General features: G+C 41.1%; 1 protein-coding gene across 1 annotated transcript; it reads right to left on the bottom strand.

Moving 5' to 3' along the window:
* Positions 1–3,499: 3,499 nt before the first annotated feature.
* On the bottom strand, positions 3,500–15,419 carry LOC311007289 (26S proteasome regulatory subunit 4). Its single transcript, XM_084000414.1, has 11 exons — positions 15,336–15,419; positions 14,774–14,827; positions 14,188–14,284; positions 13,687–13,811; positions 13,401–13,586; positions 13,022–13,150; positions 11,093–11,189; positions 7,383–7,572; positions 5,795–5,946; positions 5,032–5,186; positions 3,500–3,835 (listed from the first exon to the last, which is right to left on the bottom strand). The coding sequence occupies exons 1-11, from the start codon at positions 15,336–15,338 to the stop codon at positions 3,701–3,703; spliced, it is 1,323 nt and encodes a 440-aa protein (XP_083856540.1). The 5' UTR covers positions 15,339–15,419; the 3' UTR covers positions 3,500–3,700.
* Positions 15,420–17,297: the final 1,878 nt, after the last annotated feature.

Raw genomic sequence — 17,297 nt, 5'->3', positions numbered from 1 at the left:
AATCTTTTGTCATTATTTAATCAAATATTCATATCAGTCCACCAAGTATACAAATCTATGACCACAATTGTTTTTATTATCTGTTTGTCTTATTTTATTGCTATATGTAAAAATGTTGAACTCCATAATGAAACCCAGGCTTGAAGAAAAAAAAAACATACTGTGCCTTTAAACTGAGGCAGCTAATTATGAAAACACACAATTTCAATACATAAATATGACATTAAAACATATAAAATCTCATTTATGTGTTTTGAAGCTCTCGTCTATCCACCTGACTTCCTTTGCTTCCAGAAAGAGTGTTGGATTCTCCCAACTCGGGCGGACTAGTTTGCAGCCGCGGAAGGATACATCTAGTGTAGGCAGCGGCCCGGTTGACACTGGAGAATTTGCTGTGCCGGTGTGTGATGGCGCCTCTGATTGGTCGCTGCAGACCTGCAATGTTATACTCCATGTGTCGGCCACATCGATTGGCTACACGGGACCTGCATTGCACCAGGCAGTGGCACTTGATGGAAATATAATAAATATAAATACAGGAATCTTACAAATCAACGCAGCTTTCAGCGCCGCGTCCCCCCTGCTTTGTTAATGTCTATAATTATTTACATTTCTTTTTTGGAGACAGATGTTAAATGCGACAGATTTTCATTGGCGCGGGGTAAATGTTTGATAGGCTCCATATGGGAAGTGCGCACAGTTACTATTGGCTGCTACAAAGTCTGGTAGGCCTACGTGAAATTAACAATGAAGCATGGCAGTGTCGCTGCCTACCTATACTGTGTATATCACAGGGCCGCGTTGCATTAGATTGTATTAAATGAGCAGCATGTTATTCAGACTCACATTATGTCTGACCCATGAATAAAACTATAAACTTATGATGCAGGGTTTAGTAAAGCATACTACATATAGCCTATATATAGGCCTATATTGTCATAAGAGCCTACATGTACACATGTGTAAAGTTCCTCCAGCCTGTGTGAGTGTGGAGTGTAGGTACCTGACAAAGGCACCACTCAGTGGACAAAGTGTAGAAATGAGGAACAGTTGTTTACAGCAGGCAGCAACACGGAAGGAAGACACTGACTGCAGACAGGACACGTCTCATACGCAGAGTTTGGGCTGTGGACATTACGTTCACCTTGTGTGGCCTACATGTATCTCAGTGGCTGAGCTGTTTCTCCACTCGGAGCTTTGCTATTGGTCTTCTTCATCAGCATGTGAACAGACTCATTATCAGGCCTGGTGGTAAGTTGAACATTTGTGCACATTATATTCAAGACCTGAGAAGGTATCACTGTAAAACAAGAGACAGGCAGTGTTTAATTCATTAACCTACACATACTTTGTTTTGTTTTACCCCATCACCTGCTTTTACACCTGTAGTCACATCCAGTATATTCACTTTTGGTGCATTTACATCATCATGTACCCATGTTTTTTGCTGTTGAAACAAGGCAGAGTAGAGCTTGTCAACACCTAATGGAGATCCAAATAAAGAACTTCAGCTATTTAATAGCTATTTAAAAAAAAACTCTTTGAAGATCTTTGTTGTAGTTCTTTAAGTAAAATGCACAAAGTCTGTGCGGTTCAGTCGCGGAGCAGCCTGTTTTGCAGTCTTCTCATCAGGTCAAGTTACTCTAACTCAAGTTGAGCTGTTTCATTTGTTAATCTACTGGAACTAATCGGGACTTCTTACTGAATTTGTTCGGTGAGTTTTGCCCTGTTTAACAGGAGAAATAGCTATTACATAAGCAGATATACATTTCTTTTGCTGCTTTGCGTCTAGCTGTCTCCCCCTCTCTCTCTCTCTCACACACACACACACACACACACACACACACACACACACACACACACTTACACTTCTCCTTTGTATCGCAGCAACACACAGGTGATAGGATGAGCGCCGTTGTTATATCCTTGGGACTACATTTCCCTGCACATTTGGGGATTTGAAACGACAAAGCATGACAACTCCACTTTCCAACCTTAAATCTCCTGCTGTCTTTTAAAAGGCTGAATAAAGCTGGACGTGAGGTGCCTGAGGTGTGTGATAAGGTCACAGCCTACTTGAGGTTTGCAGTTGTTATATTTAGGTAGAGTTACAGTCTTTAGGATGTCTTCAGTAGCTCTTTGCTTTTTTTTTTGTGTTTGTGTATCTCAAATTTTGAAAACAGGGCTTTAACTTGCATTTTTTACGCAGGGGAGCTACATTTACCAGAGCACAATCTGTACACACTGTGACTGAACAATAATGTGGATGTGACATTTCAGAGAATGCCAACACCATGGTCAGCCCTGCTGATCATCCCCCATCAGTGTCTGTGCCGCTCACGGGGGCGGTTTAGAAATACCCAACCCGGAGTTTGCCTTAAGCTGACAGGGCAAATGCCTCATTAGAACGCACACTCCTTTTCTTGTAACCCTCCCAGCCTTTCTGGCCCAACACGCCACACTTGATTTAAGTGTGGGTGGTGGTGGTGGTGGTGGTGGTGGTTTGGGAGTGGGGGGGGTTTCTTCCATTTGCTGAATGTGCTGCGATGTATGAGCTGCAGTTGAAATGCGTGACTGATTTAATAAGGAGAGTGTTTCCGAGGAGGGGGCTGCAGTACAACAGCAGCAGCAGCGGCGGCGGCTCCGGCTCCGTTTCTCACTCCAGCCCAAAGATGGCCCTGTAAAGTGGTTCGATGCTTTGCTGCATGGGGCCACTTTCTGCTGAGCACTGAGTTACACATGGCTCCACATCAAGAGGAATTAAATCAACGCCGCTTGCTCTCCACATGTCAAGACTGCAGCAAAGGCAGCTTAGCTGGATTTACTTAACCGTGCTGTAATAACTTACAAGGCTGATTTGAATGGAGACGGCAAAAAAAAAAAAATCAAATCACAGACCACGCTCATCCAATCCCCCCTCCATGTGCGGAGACAAAAACATGCACCGGGACTCGCTCCGACTTCTCTCTGTTGCCGAGGAACATTTCCCCTTTAAACACTTATGAGTGAAGCATTAGTGCATTGACATTACGCAACTCCTGGAGGAAATGTCAGAGTAAAATGCGACAGTCTAGGTGTTTTCTCTCATTCCGTAACCCCGAGATTTAATTTTGTGCATCTGTGTTGTTGTCAAGTGTGAGGGTGTCATATGAAGAATTCTGGTAATTAGTGAGTTTCTCTTAAAAGGAGGAAACAAGCAGTTCCTCAGGGCCTTTACTTTGCCCCTGGGCTCTTGAAATAAGAGATATGCCACGGTGAGGATGTAGGCGAGGAGAACAATATGATAACAAACATGACTACGCATACTGACAGGACCAATTGTTTGTGACACCGAGGGCGACAACAGAGACTGAGCTAATTGAATAATTCATGCGATTAATTATTCCAAGATATTCCAGCACGGAATCAATATACAGGAATCTAATAAAGAGCAGACTCAACAGATGAGGCAACTGCGAGTCCGAATGCTCCTGTAAATACAAAAAGGAGAAAACTGATGTTTTTTTTTGTCATTTTATTTACTGTCTTAACACATAACGGTAGAAGAGTGGGATAAGCCAGACATGACATGCACAAAATATATCAAAACTCTCTCTGGGGGAGACAGACAACTCCACAGCTGCCTCCTCTCTGTCACACAGCGATAGATAAGGGTGGAGGGGTGAAGGTGGGGGGTGGGAGTAACATAAAAAGTTTAAGGTTAAAGGTAAAGCCCCTCTGGTGTGCCCTCCTGCTTCTTGTACAGGACGTTTTCCTTGGACTTCTTGAAGTCTTCGTTGGTGACTTTCATACGGCGTTCTCGCAGAGCCATGAGGCCGGCCTCTGTGCAGATGGCCTGCAGGACACGGGGAGAGGAGAGAGGAGCAAGAGTCACACTCGGTCCAGGCTCTAATAAAGGTTATGCTTAGATCAACTGTTGTTTAACTTTTCTTTTTAACAGACTCTTAATATCCAAAAAGGGGAGGGAAACTAATGCATGTTGAGACAGTGGATTTGTAGAACTAACAAACACTAATAATTTAATTGACAATGTTGTTTATTGTAAAAATATAGAGTATATTAAACTAAAGATGGCTGTAGTTAGAGTCTGTTTTACTTGTCATACAATCAGATTTCTAACACGTCTGGGTGGACGTCTCACCTTATTCATATCAAGTTCTTAAACAACAACTATGTAGCTCAAAGTTATTAACATCTGCAGCCTTGTGTTGTGTTTTCTTTATGATCTTCACTGAATTAAACTGAACAAAAGTCTTGTTTTTATTATCACGTGACATGACACGATCATTGACCTGCTGATGATAAAGACAACTGGAGATTATAATCTGTAAAAAACTATTTGTACATTTCCATTTTGTATTGTCTCTACTCCCTTACCCTGTATTCATGACAATAAATATAACTATTTCTGATTGTTCTAACTTCCTTCGTGTTTCTACTCTTTGTTGTGTAATTATAACAAAGTCTGATTTTACAATAAATATTGACATGATTAGATACAATCTGCACTAAAGTCACTATTTCAGCTGGAGGCCCAATGAGAAAGCCGTTCTCCAGCGTCCCACATGAGGGCAGCAGAGTTGAGTCCAGAAGACTGTTCAGTAAACACTGAGGATCTTTCTGAATGGAGGATTTGAGTCATTTAGAAAACTTGCTATTAAAACCTTCAAACAGCTTCATGTCACTTTGGCTACACTGCCACAGTGTGAAGCCCCACACTGCCCAGATGTGTTGAACTCAGCCACTAAACCAGGTCTGAGCACGACACTGATGCTAATTACCTGGATGAATCTATGATGTCACTCTAATATTAAAGGCAACATAACATTTCAAATACTACCACATCTGCAAAGGAGTAAAAAGAGGGCACAGACATAAACTGTTGCCATGGTGTAATGTTTTATGACACATTACTCTGAAGAACAATGTGTCGGATCGGGATGTGAGAATGATTTGCAGGTTTAGGAGTTCAGCTACTGGCAGGAGACTGAAAACCATCATGAAGCTGAGAGACAACAGCCTTGCCCTCACCTTGATGTCTGCTCCTGATAGGTCGTCTTTAGCCAGGATGAGGTCGTCGAGGGTGACATCATCCGCTACTGTCATGCGGCTGGTGTGGATCTGGAAGATCCTCCTCTTGGTCTTCTCATCCGGCAGAGGAAACTCGATCTTACGGTCAATTCTCCCTGAGGAGATGGAGATGGGGGAAAGAAATGTGACGAGCTGTTTTCAAACCAGCTCTATTCACAGGTTTCCTTTGTTCTGCCATTTTATTCAGTAATTAAAGCCAATGATAATCACTCAACATCAGTGTGATTAATAGGCAAAGCAGTGCACTACTTCAAGCAATCATTATTTTGTTAATTAATCAAATGTTGATCTTTTAAGAACTCAATTAAGGAAGTGCCTTTGGGTATGATGACTTTAACACTTCAGTATTCCGATATCAGATCTGATCGCTGATCACATAGTTCAAACAAGTGCGAACACACATCACAATCAATGCAAGTGAATGTATAAATACAGGCTTTTAAATGAGTAAAACCATGTTTTTTGTAAAAAAATGTAAATTTTTCATTTCGTCTTTTGTTTATAATACCAAGGAAACATTTTGTGTTGTGTAAGTACAATTCATTTCTTGTGCACAAGTGAGCTCCTTTATCATGACAGTTTTTAAAGAGGGCTTGACATTCTAGTTTCTGCTACCTGCTGTGGCTCACAAACAGCCCTTTCCCACATGCCACTGAGTCATTCAGTAGGTAGATGATACAGTCAGAGGCAGAGTGCTACCTACCAGGTCTGATGAGAGCTGGGTCCAGGGTTTCTATCCGATTGGTCGCCATGATGACTTTCACGTCTCCCCGCGAGTCGAAGCCGTCCAGCTGGTTGAGCAGCTCCAGCATGGTCCTCTGAATCTCCCTCTCCCCTCCAGAGTTTGAGTCATACCTGCACAAAACACACAGGACATACACGGTTACCTTAAAAATTCATGTAATACACTACACTGCCCTACATCTTCAGACTCCACGGGCCTCGATCATGTAGTCTTGTTTTCACCAACACATTTCTTTGAGCTGCCTGTCGTTTCCGTGTGTAGTAAAAAGCCAATGTGAGCTCATTTATTATTTAAGTCAACATCCAACCAAAGGTAGGTACAGACTCAATCATTTACTTGTGCCAGTACATCATGTAGCAAAGCTAGATCTGATATTTTTACACTTTGCTCTGAAAGGGAAGAAAAAGAATCGACACACTCCCTATCGCCGCTGGTCCTGTATGTTCTGTCTTACATCACACCCACCTGCTAAACAAACTGACAATGATGTGCATAGTTTGTCAAGCTTACAAGCTTACAAGATAGATTTTTAAAGGGATGCTTCACCCAAAATCAATAATTCACCAATTTTCTACTCACCGTCATGCCAAGCAAGGAAGGGTTAGGAGAATTTTTGGAGTTAAAGGTTTTTGGAGGGTTAGGGGTCCGGCTGCCAACGGATTTTCATATAATGGCAGCCGATTGTGCTCACTTTTGAATTGTCCAAAACACACACTATGAAACATCCAAATACCTCTATACTGCTCGTCTGTACTGACCCAAGTGTCCTGAAGCCGCCACATGAAAAAGTTATTTGGATAAAAATAATTTGATCTCTGTTTTTAGTCTTGTTGTAGTAGCAGTAGCTCCCAGTGGCTCTGTTGAAGTTTGTGCGCATGCGTGAGATTTGCTGTGAGATGTTGGTTCGTCGTTGTAAACTATCGGATGTATGATGTAAACACGGAAGAACATCTCACAGCAAATCTCGCACAGCCACTGGGAGCTACTACTACAAGACTAAAAACAGAGATCAAATTAATTTTTTCCTAACAAATTTTTCATGTGGCAGCTTCAGGTCACTTGGGTCAGTACAGACGAGCAGTATGGAGGTATTCGGATGTTTCATAGTGTGTGCTTTGGACAATTAAAAAAAAGTGAGCACAATCCGCTGCCATTATATGAAAATCTGTTGCTAGCTGGACCCCCCCTAGAACTCCAATAGCGTTTTGATGACTATGAAAGTTTTTCAAACCCTTCCTTGGCATGATGGTGAATAGAAAATTGGTGAATTATTGATTTGGGGTGAAGTATCCCTTTAAATCTTGCCAGACAATAAAACACCTTCAGGTAGGCGATGAAAAAACAAACTCTGCAGCCTGGAGCTGTTGATGTGCTGTCACCAACTGGATGAAAATACATTTGTGGTCTAATAAAAGGCACCGCCAGTTTTCACACTCACTAATCCAACACCTCATCATCCACTCCTGACTCCTCAGCTCCACAGGAGCTACACCGTCCCTGCTCTGACGCTGTCGCTCTAAGCAGCTTCAAGTGGAGCTCTTTGTACCTTTTAGTGCCGATGGCGTCGATCTCGTCGATGAAGACGATGGAGGGTGCGTGCTCCTCCGCCACCCTGAACAGCTCTCGGACCAGCTTGGGTCCGTCCCCCAGGTACTTCTGGATCAGCTCTGAGCCCACCACGCGCAGGAAGGTGGCTGATGTCTGATTGGCTACGGCCTTGGCGAGCAGTGTTTTACCTAGTACACACACACACACACACACACACACACACACAACAGGGGCAAGTTCAGCAAATAGACTGACACATTTCACAGTTTACAGGCGCATTTCAATGAATTAGAATATCATGGAAAAGTTCCTTTAATAGTGAAACTCATATTCATTATACAGACTGAAATATTTCATGTCTTCATATATTTTAATTGTAATGACAGTGGTTTACGTTTAATGAAAGTCCAAAATTCAGTAAATCAAAACATTTGAATATTGTGCAAGTTCACTATTGTAGCCTAATGGTGTCATACTCTAATCAGCTAATTAACTCCAAACACCGTCAAAGCTTCCCTGAGCCTTTAAATGGTCTTAGTCTGGTTCAGTAGCTACACTATCATGGAGACGACTGCTGATATCCTTATTTATTGAGATGCGCCTGTATATTTAGCATAGCAAAACAACAAAAGACTATTTCATCTACAAGTCCCATCCTACACACTGCTGAAGACCATATGAATGTCATTAATCCATAACAGGGTTGAATGGAAACACTAATGAGATTTTTGAGACATTTATAGAAACATTTTCAGTCAAATGGTTAAGAGCTGGTGAACAGTAGCTACTATTTCTAAGGCTCTGGCAGGTTTCCATGGCATTTTTCAAACACCCAGCGCTGAGACAAAGTATGTGGACCTTTTAGACGTACATGGTTTCTGCACTAATTGGTCATAAAATATGATTGGATCCATATCCATGTCAAAACTACAGGCAAGCACAATGTGCTAAAGCTCAAAACATAAAAATTAAGATTTTCATATCGTTATTCAACACCAACATAAAATATTCACAGAGCAGGTTGAGAAAGTGAGAGAACCTTTGGATTCAATAACTTTTCAAAGCTCCTCTGGCAGCAATAACCTGCTCAATGTTCAGAAGGACTTTTGGACTTTAAAGCACAATTTAGGATCAGATATATTCTTAAGATGTGTCATATAAAGAGTTTTCTTCCACAGAAAAGTTCTGAGCTCCGACTGTAGTTTAATTCATACAGTTCTGACTGCTCCTAGATGACTCTGTAACCTTTTCCTGCTTCATGCAAGCCAACAATTCTTGACTGTCTGTCTTCTGACGTCTCTTTTTTAATGATACGTCACATCAGCAGATGAACAAACTCAAGTGTGAGTGAACTCCAGACTTCATAGGTCCTCATTCCTAATATCATGTATAGATGTAACAGGCTGAAGGGTCCTCTTTCCATGGATGTTAGGTTTGGAGGACAATCTTAATGAGAAACATACACGAATATGTGTGCTGTGAGGTAAAGTACATTGTGTTTGATTGTAGGAGTAGTAAGCTCTCCCTATTATTTAAAAACGCCCAATCACCAGGAACCACCGAAATGACACAGACGCTGCTCCCGGCAGCAAGGTGTAAATGACACACAGGTCACTCCCGGCGGCAGGGCTCAAACAACGTATACGTCGCCCCCGGTCTTAATGGGTTAAACATACACATCATTTCAATGGGTTCAATTTCTTCTTCCCACTGTATCTCATTTAAATGTCTCATTTCTTTTGGGGGGAAAGTGCACGCACATCCAACTGGTAGGCAGGTGCAGGACAAAAAAAGTAGTGAAAGAAAAAGAAAAAATGTCCGCACACTGGTCATCTGATGACCTGAAGAAGACTCAAAACTGGTTGAAACGTTGTCATTTATAATAAAAAATCGGGCGCTTCATTGAGCAGTGTGCGGACATTTTTTCTTTAATTTCTTTTGGAGCACATATGCAAAAGTTCCTCACCCCCCAGCACATTCTATATTTTGTGGATTTTTTTGTTTTATCTGGAAAATCACAAGAGATTTCTGGGGAATGGAGTACACAGAAAGTGTAGAAACAAACTGATGCATACTGATAACATTAAGAACTGTTGTATGCAAAAGGTTGGGCACCCCTGAGCTAATTAGATATTTTGTTGAAGAAGTACATACAACCCCTGCAGCCAACTAACATTAAAATGAGCCTATAAACCAAAATGAGTGCTCTGTTACTTTTTATCCGTGGACTTGAAAGAAATGAAAGACCGAGAAAACTTTTGTTTCCTCTGGACAGAAAAGGCAAAGTGTCTCATTTGACTGCAAAGGAGCTGCAGAAGGGTCGAGCTGACACAGGAGTGGTGGAGCATCGGTCCACTCTGCAATGTTGATGCACAAACAGGGTCGGCATGAGTCATTAAAAAAAACTCAGCTTGGGCTTCTTGAGGTACTTCATGGCGTTGGATAATTGTTATGTTTAGGAAAGCAGCTTCTTTTGAGTTTTGCTTCCTTGGCTCGCTGTGTGACATTTGCATCCGTAATGTCCTGATATTTAATGGAATCTATTCCTCCCTCTATCCGTGCCATGTTTCCTGTGCCACCGGCTGTCACACAACCCTAAAGCAGAACACTTCTACCCTGGAGCTTAACATTTGGAAAGTTGTCCTTTTCATTAAATGCTGCTCCTTTTCCCCCTCTAAACACACCACTAGTGACTGTGGTCAAAAGCTCAGTATAAATGTAATCTGTCCACAGCACTTGTTTTCAAAACTCCTCATGTTGACTTCATTGCTGGTACATCAACACTGCACTTCCCCTTACAGTCCCCTTTACTGTCATATGGGAGGTTTTGCTTTGCCATTTCTGTCCAGAAGACATATCTGAGCTTTTCTTTTCTTGATCTCCAATTTATTTTTTGGTCTTTCTAAGTTCTTGGAAGAAAAGTAATAAAGCATAAACAGAAGAAATTTTCATTTAAAAGTAGGTGTTCTGCAGGTAGATGCCTCAAACCTACAAAATATTAAATTTGCACCACAACCAACCGTAATCATAACTGTAACCAACTACTTGTATATAACACAACTGTGTACAGCTGTCATCACTTTACACTTTTCCTGGAATTGTATATTCTATGGTTTCAGGACCCTTACAGACAAAACACCACACACCATCCAATTCAAGGCAAAATTATCTTGGCAATTTGTTGCCCTATGGTAATAGAATTTGATTACTGTTGTCTAGTCATAGTAAACTAATAGGTTTTTAAGTATGTTCATGAATAGTTGATAATTCTCTAATGGTTTATTTAAAGTGGAGACTAAGAACTGTTATCACTACACCACTGAGCAAACGGCTTGAAAGCATTTCATGTTTTCTCTACAACATGATGTAAGGCAGCGAGGATAATGATAACAACTTTACTGGTAGGAAGGATAGTAGCCTCTAAAAACTTTTAGATGTTTAATGGAACTGAAGAAAAAGATCTCCGCACACTTGGATCTATGCAATTTCACTTTATTAAAGGCTAAGCTTTCGGTCTCGGTATTGCTCTGATGAACGTCATCTGAGACCGAAAGCTTAGCCTTTAATAAAGTGAAATTGCATAGACCCAAGTGTGCGGAGATCTTTTTCTTCAGTTTGGACACTTTTGATACCTTCAGCACCTTGGCAGAGAGCCAGCTGGGTGAAGCGGCAGCCCCCTTTTTGCAGATGTTTAATGGAAGAATTTACCTGTGCCAGGTGGACCGTACAGGATGACACCTTTGGGAGGTTTAATACCCATCTCCTCATAATACTCTGGATGTGTAAGAGGCAGCTCCACAGACTCCTGTTTAACACAACAGAGAACGACAGTCAGCTTTGACCTTTAATTATGATGTTGAACTGATGTTAAAAACTTCACATTATATGATGGTTGATTAAGAAATGTAGTTCAAGTGATGCATACACGTTACTGTGTGGAGGCTACAAGCATTAACGATGCGTTTTTTTCAGATAACCAAGCAAACAGAACTATCATATTAAAGGGATATTTCAACATTTTGGCAAATTGGCCCCTTGCCATAATCCCTATAGTCTTAGGAGTAGGTTTGTCACCTTTAATTTTTAGAATGGCGGAGCAAAGCCGTGAGCTGTTCAGAGCTACGCTACGGAGGTTCTTGAAATTTCTTGGTTTCCCTCATCAAACTCATCAAATACACAATCCAACAACTCCAAAACGCTCTCAAGGACAAGTTGCAACCTGCACATTCACCAAGCTAACAGATAATAACGGAATGTGCAGGTCACAACTTGTCCACAAGAGCGTTTTGAAGTTGTTGGATTGTGTATTTGGTGAGTTTGATGAGGGAAACCAAGAAATTCCATGAGCCTCCGTAGGGTAGCTCTGAGCAGCTCCGCCGTTATAAAACTGTAGGGATTATGGCAATGGGCCAATTTGCCAAAATGTTGAACTATCCCTTTAAAATGTAGACTTTGGGCTCTCACTAGGGCTGGGCGATATGAGAAAAAATCCTATCACGATAATCTTTTTCATATCAGTCGATATCGATATATATTACGATATGACTCAAGTCACTATTTTTGTCAAGCCTAAATGTTCCATTATACACACAAGTGAGATTTGAAGATATCAGAAGGTTATTTTTTATTTAAATATTTATTTTCTGTCAAAAACTGAACATGCAGATGTAATGATGAACATATAATAAAAGCAATGAGTAGTTTCAGATAAATAAAACTGGTATATATATTTATACAACAGTAATTTGATTGGACAGGAGACATTCCATGAGTGCTGATATACAGTATAACAGTCTGGGACTTTTACAGACATTATCACTCCACTGTTCAGGCGTTCTTTAACATTACATCATACAGGAGTTAGGTCAGAGCCACACTCTTCATACAGGAGCTGCTCCATCTCTCTGCTGCTGCTACAGTTATAAACGGACGTGCAAATTAAAACCCGGACCTGACCGTCTAATTAGCGATCATTCTCAGCATAAACCCGGCGGAAAAAGAAAAAGGAAGAGTAACCGCCGCTGTTAGCGCTTGCTTCGCCAGTGGTCAGTGTTTAGGTCGGCACAGTTGAGGTGCGTCTGTCAGTGTGAACACAACATCAGCAGCAGCAGCAGCAGCAGAGCGGCTACGCCGTGACTGCGCTCCCTTTGATGTGTGACGGCGAGCCGCTCCGACTGCCTGGTGTCTCCGTGGTTAAAGTTTAGCGTTGTTTACAGTACTGTATCTCGGGGTTAATGTAAACATGACGTACCACGCGTTCTTTCACAGTCACTCGTCCAAGTTCTCCTTCATTTTTTCTTTCGAGGCAACACTCATCCTCTCTCTTTCTTTCCGGCGATGTTGCGCTGCTGACGCGCACGGCTGTAGCAGCCCAAACATTACCACATGTTGTTGTGTTGTCTTGAATGTCCTCCTGTGCTGTGTCAACCTAACCTGCTGGCTCAGCCATTGGTCCAGCGCGGCGCAACTCTCGTTTTAATTGGCTGTTTGTGTTTTCTGTCAAAAACATGAATGAATGAAAACTATCGACTTTCTATCGACCACGTTTCATATTGCTATTGAGTAAAGTTATATCGCGATATATATCGTTATCGTTTTATCGCCCAGCCCTAGCTCTCACTTGAGGATACTACGTACCTTGATCTCTTGGATCTGATTGTCCAGCCCTCCAATGTCAGCATAGGTTTCTTGAGGGGCCTTCTCCACCTTCATCACTGTCACCAAGGGATCAGTGTCATCCATCAGCACCCCAATCACAGCATGAACCTAAACAGGACAGACACACACAGGAGAACTGGTGAGGATTATTTAAGAAAGGTGGCTGTACACAGTGTTGGAGAATCATAAAAACTAACTGGTAGGACTGGTGGACTGTTAAGTAATTCAGATACTAATTATATAAAATGAAAAATTACAAATTATCAGGAAGCCATGAACTGCAATTAACCTGATTAACCTTCTTGCAGGCAAAAGAGGCCTAACGTCAGTATTCTTATTATTTATGATAATACATTACCTTGTGGTTGAGCAGGACGGAGCAACCTGGCTCTAGCAGATCCTTATCAACAAAAGACAAGATGCTAACATAATGCTCTGATCCCACTGAGGTGGAGACAATGGCGTGGTTGTCATCAATGATTTCTTCAAGGGTGCCCACAGACATGGGAGTCCCTCTCAGGTCATCCACCTTGGACCTCTCCTCCTGTTCAGAAAACAAAGACACACCGTTGATTACTTTCTCTAAGTTTTTCCAAAACATGAAATGCATAAGCATGTGTTTTGCTAATGCCACAAAGACTGACCTCCTGTTTCTCTTCCAGGGGTTTCATCTGTTCCTGGTTCCTGATGAACTCTTCCTCCATCAGTAGGTAGTCTTTGATGCGCTCCTGCTTTAGTAGCTTCAGGCGGCACTGAGTGTGAGGGGTGACTGAAATACAGATGGTGTTAGACCTCAATATGAGAAATTATATAAACACTGGGACAATAAGATTTTGGCTTTCCTCTTGAATTTGGAAGTCAATATTGTGCATTTACTCCCTCCAGCTATATCAGATCATATTACTATTGCTTACATTCTCCTTTTTCTCAGTATTGCTGCTGACTGCACACCTCCAAAGATGGACAGTGCAGCTCCAATTACACAGTGAAACAGCAAATAATGAGAGAAAAACGCCCAACTTTTTTTTTTCATGGATCTGGGATCCCTAGAAAACAGCAAAGTGGTGTGGGCAGTGCACTACACCTGAGAAAAGAACAGTACTGACCGATATGTCTTTATAACTCATTGTCTTTTCAGTTCTTACCCAATGGTAGTTTGCTGGCGGCATCTGGTCCCTTAGTCTTCTTCTTTTTCTTACCAACTCTGGTGGGAATTGGAGGCTCATACTTCTTTTTCTTATCCTTCAACACACACACACACAAATACAGTGATTAGACACACCAGAAGGAAAAATACATCAACTATGGTGTTGGCCTTACACAGAAATGTAACAGACATATCCATATTTGCAGCAACATAAGCACAACACAAAAATCCCTTGATTATTATCCTTACATTATCAGCCAACCAAGTGGTATTTTCTCTTTACATTCAATGGATTATTGTAAATCATTGTTTAATCGTAACATATCCAATGTTAAGAAAACGAAATATTAGGGAACATTACTAAATGTGAGGTATTGTGAGTTTGTAGCACATTGCACGGCTGCTACAAAGAACCATCCTATATATAGGTTAATTCATCAAAACACATCAGACGTGCTAATGTTGGTTATTATTTTACTCTAACAATTTAGTGCCAATAACAAGCCAGTAATTGAGGTGATTATATTTGGCTATCACGACATGTAGGTCCAGTGGTAAGCTAGCAGAAGCTGTGTCATTCTCACCTTGTCATCCTTCTTGCCTCCCCCCGGACCATGGCCTCCACTCTGGCTTTGACCCTAGAAGATTTCCAGATATCAGTCGTTAATGTTGAGAAAGGAGTAGTTTCTCTGTGTTACAGTGTGTGTGACAGTGATTTCTTTATTATCTCATTAGCAGAACTGTTTACAACGGTTAGCTCACGTCGCCGTTACCTGCTCTGTTAGCAAAACGGGTCAGTTTCAATGAAAGGAGAGCGAATAATAACGGTGTCACTGTAATTCACAAAGAAATAGCTACCACTGAGGAAAAAGCCCTCTCGACACTATGAATGACTTCGCTGGAAAAAGCAAAAAATATGACCACCGCTAACCGGGAGAAAAGCTAACGTCGCTAGCCTCAGGCTAGTGAGCTACTTCAGACTTTTAACTCCGTAGTTACTACAGAAATAAAACACAAAACCATTTGGAATTACATGGCAATGCGAATATTTACCTTTCAATCACAGCGAATTATGTTACAATGGAGGATAATACGTTAAAATGTGATAAATATACGAGCCACGGAGAAAATTGCTTGCTCACTTACCATTGTTGCTTGTCGCTCTGGTGTGACGTCAGCGGGTACGGCAAGAATGTAGGACCAAAACGTCGGAGGAAAAAAAAACAACACACCCACCTGTCGATATCATCCACAGGCGAGTGTGATGTATTACGGGTTTTATTCGTTTATTTAAAGCATCTTAGTTTGAAAGGTGCAATCAGTATGTTTCTGATCAAACATTTTTTTTACTAAAATTTGTCAATTTGTCTGAACATTCAAACATTGTGTGTTAAGACAAACAGTTACAAGACAAAACAGAAGACAATGATTTTATTGGGGCATCTCATGTAGGCCTACGTAGGTCTACATTAAAATTATTTGAATTGATTGGAGTATTTCCAACAAAACATTTTAATAAATTGTATGGCAACGGTAACTTTAAAAACATATTTGGTGATATCATACCTTCATGCTCCAGTTTGGCTTCCATAGTTGTCTGCAATACAAATTTCATTGTCTGTCCTTTTGAAACTAATAGGCTACTCTATTATTTTGTGATCAAAGGTTTCGCTTTAAAGTTTATAAAACACCTTTTAAGGAACATAACATAGTGTTATGGTTAATTATGCATATTGCACATTGTTGGCCTAGCTAACTAAATAATCATCAGTTTTCTGAACGAGAACGAGACAAGCAAAACAAGACAACATAGACATTGATGCATGACTTTAATGAGAGCATCCTTAGTGCTGCACAAGGTCGTGGATGTGCACAGTCAGCAGCAAGGAATGTGGAATAAAGCATATCCTTGACGAACACCACATGTCACTTGTGCTTGGCTTGCTTGCAATTTACCCTGTCACACTCAAATGCAAATAAATCAATAATTATGCACATGACATTGGCAATGCATTCCTCCCATCCTAATTAAATCATTAGGGTAATTTGCTAATTGTGCAGGGATACCATTGTTTGTGTTGCTAATCCCCCACCACCACCACCACCACCACCACCACCACCACCACCCACGTCCTCCCTCCAGCCCATCCCCTGTCTAAAGTGCATTAAGGAAAAATAAATCCTCTTTCATTTATGTCATTTATTCTCAAAATAACACAGGACTGTTCCATCAGAGCAAATATCCAATATTCTCCAATCCAGAAACTACATCCTAAAGAGTTTGTATATCTGCATCCATCCAAGTCTCACCTGCAACACAAAGGCATACTTGCACAGTTACACAAACAGACACAATCATTTCTTCAAAGCTATTATTATCTGTGTAGGCACAGCTTCTCATGATACTTTCTCAGATTCTCTATTTAAGCCTTTTTATATTTTCCTTCCAGTGTGTGTGTGTGTGTGTGTGTGTGTGTGTGTGTGTGTGTGTGTGTGTGTGTGTGTGTGTGTGTGTGTGTGTGTGTGTGTGTGTGTGTGTGTGTGTGTGTGCACGCGGCATACATGTGCATGAGCGCGATGGCAAGGAAACATCTTTCTGGTTTGTGTACCAGATTATCTGTCTCAGGGTGAGACTGTCTCCATAGCAAAGAGTGGAGGCTGTTAGATTCAAGTTATTTTTGTCTGTTTTAGTATTCTGTGTAAGAAATTGGATTCCAGCATTCAGGGTAGGTTATATTTTCCTTCTGTACTGATAATGAACTAACTTGCAGATGATCTCTAAGACAAAGATCAACGTTGGTTTTAATGAGAGCAAAATGTTATCATGTAGCCTAAGTTGAATTCATAAAGTCAAGTAGGGAAGCACATGAAATGTAATACTTTACAATCTCAAATTCAGTAGTACAATTAAACACAGTGAAGAATTAGAGCAGCTGCAGTTGATCACTCTCTCAGCCCTCCTGCCCTTAGTTATTGTTGATACATTGTTGTCAAGCTTCAGTTCTCGCTTTAGAGCTTATTTGATGCAGTGATAATGGGGTAATTTTACAGCTTAGTAAATCTTAGTACTTAGTAAATCAGTAACTGGAGTGACACAAAATCAGGCTT

The sequence above is a fragment of the Trachurus trachurus genome (assembly GCF_905171665.1).
Source record: "Trachurus trachurus genome assembly, chromosome: 24".
Classification (NCBI taxonomy): Eukaryota; Metazoa; Chordata; class Actinopteri; order Carangiformes; family Carangidae; genus Trachurus; species Trachurus trachurus.
This window is presented reverse-complemented; position numbering and strand designations above follow the sequence as displayed.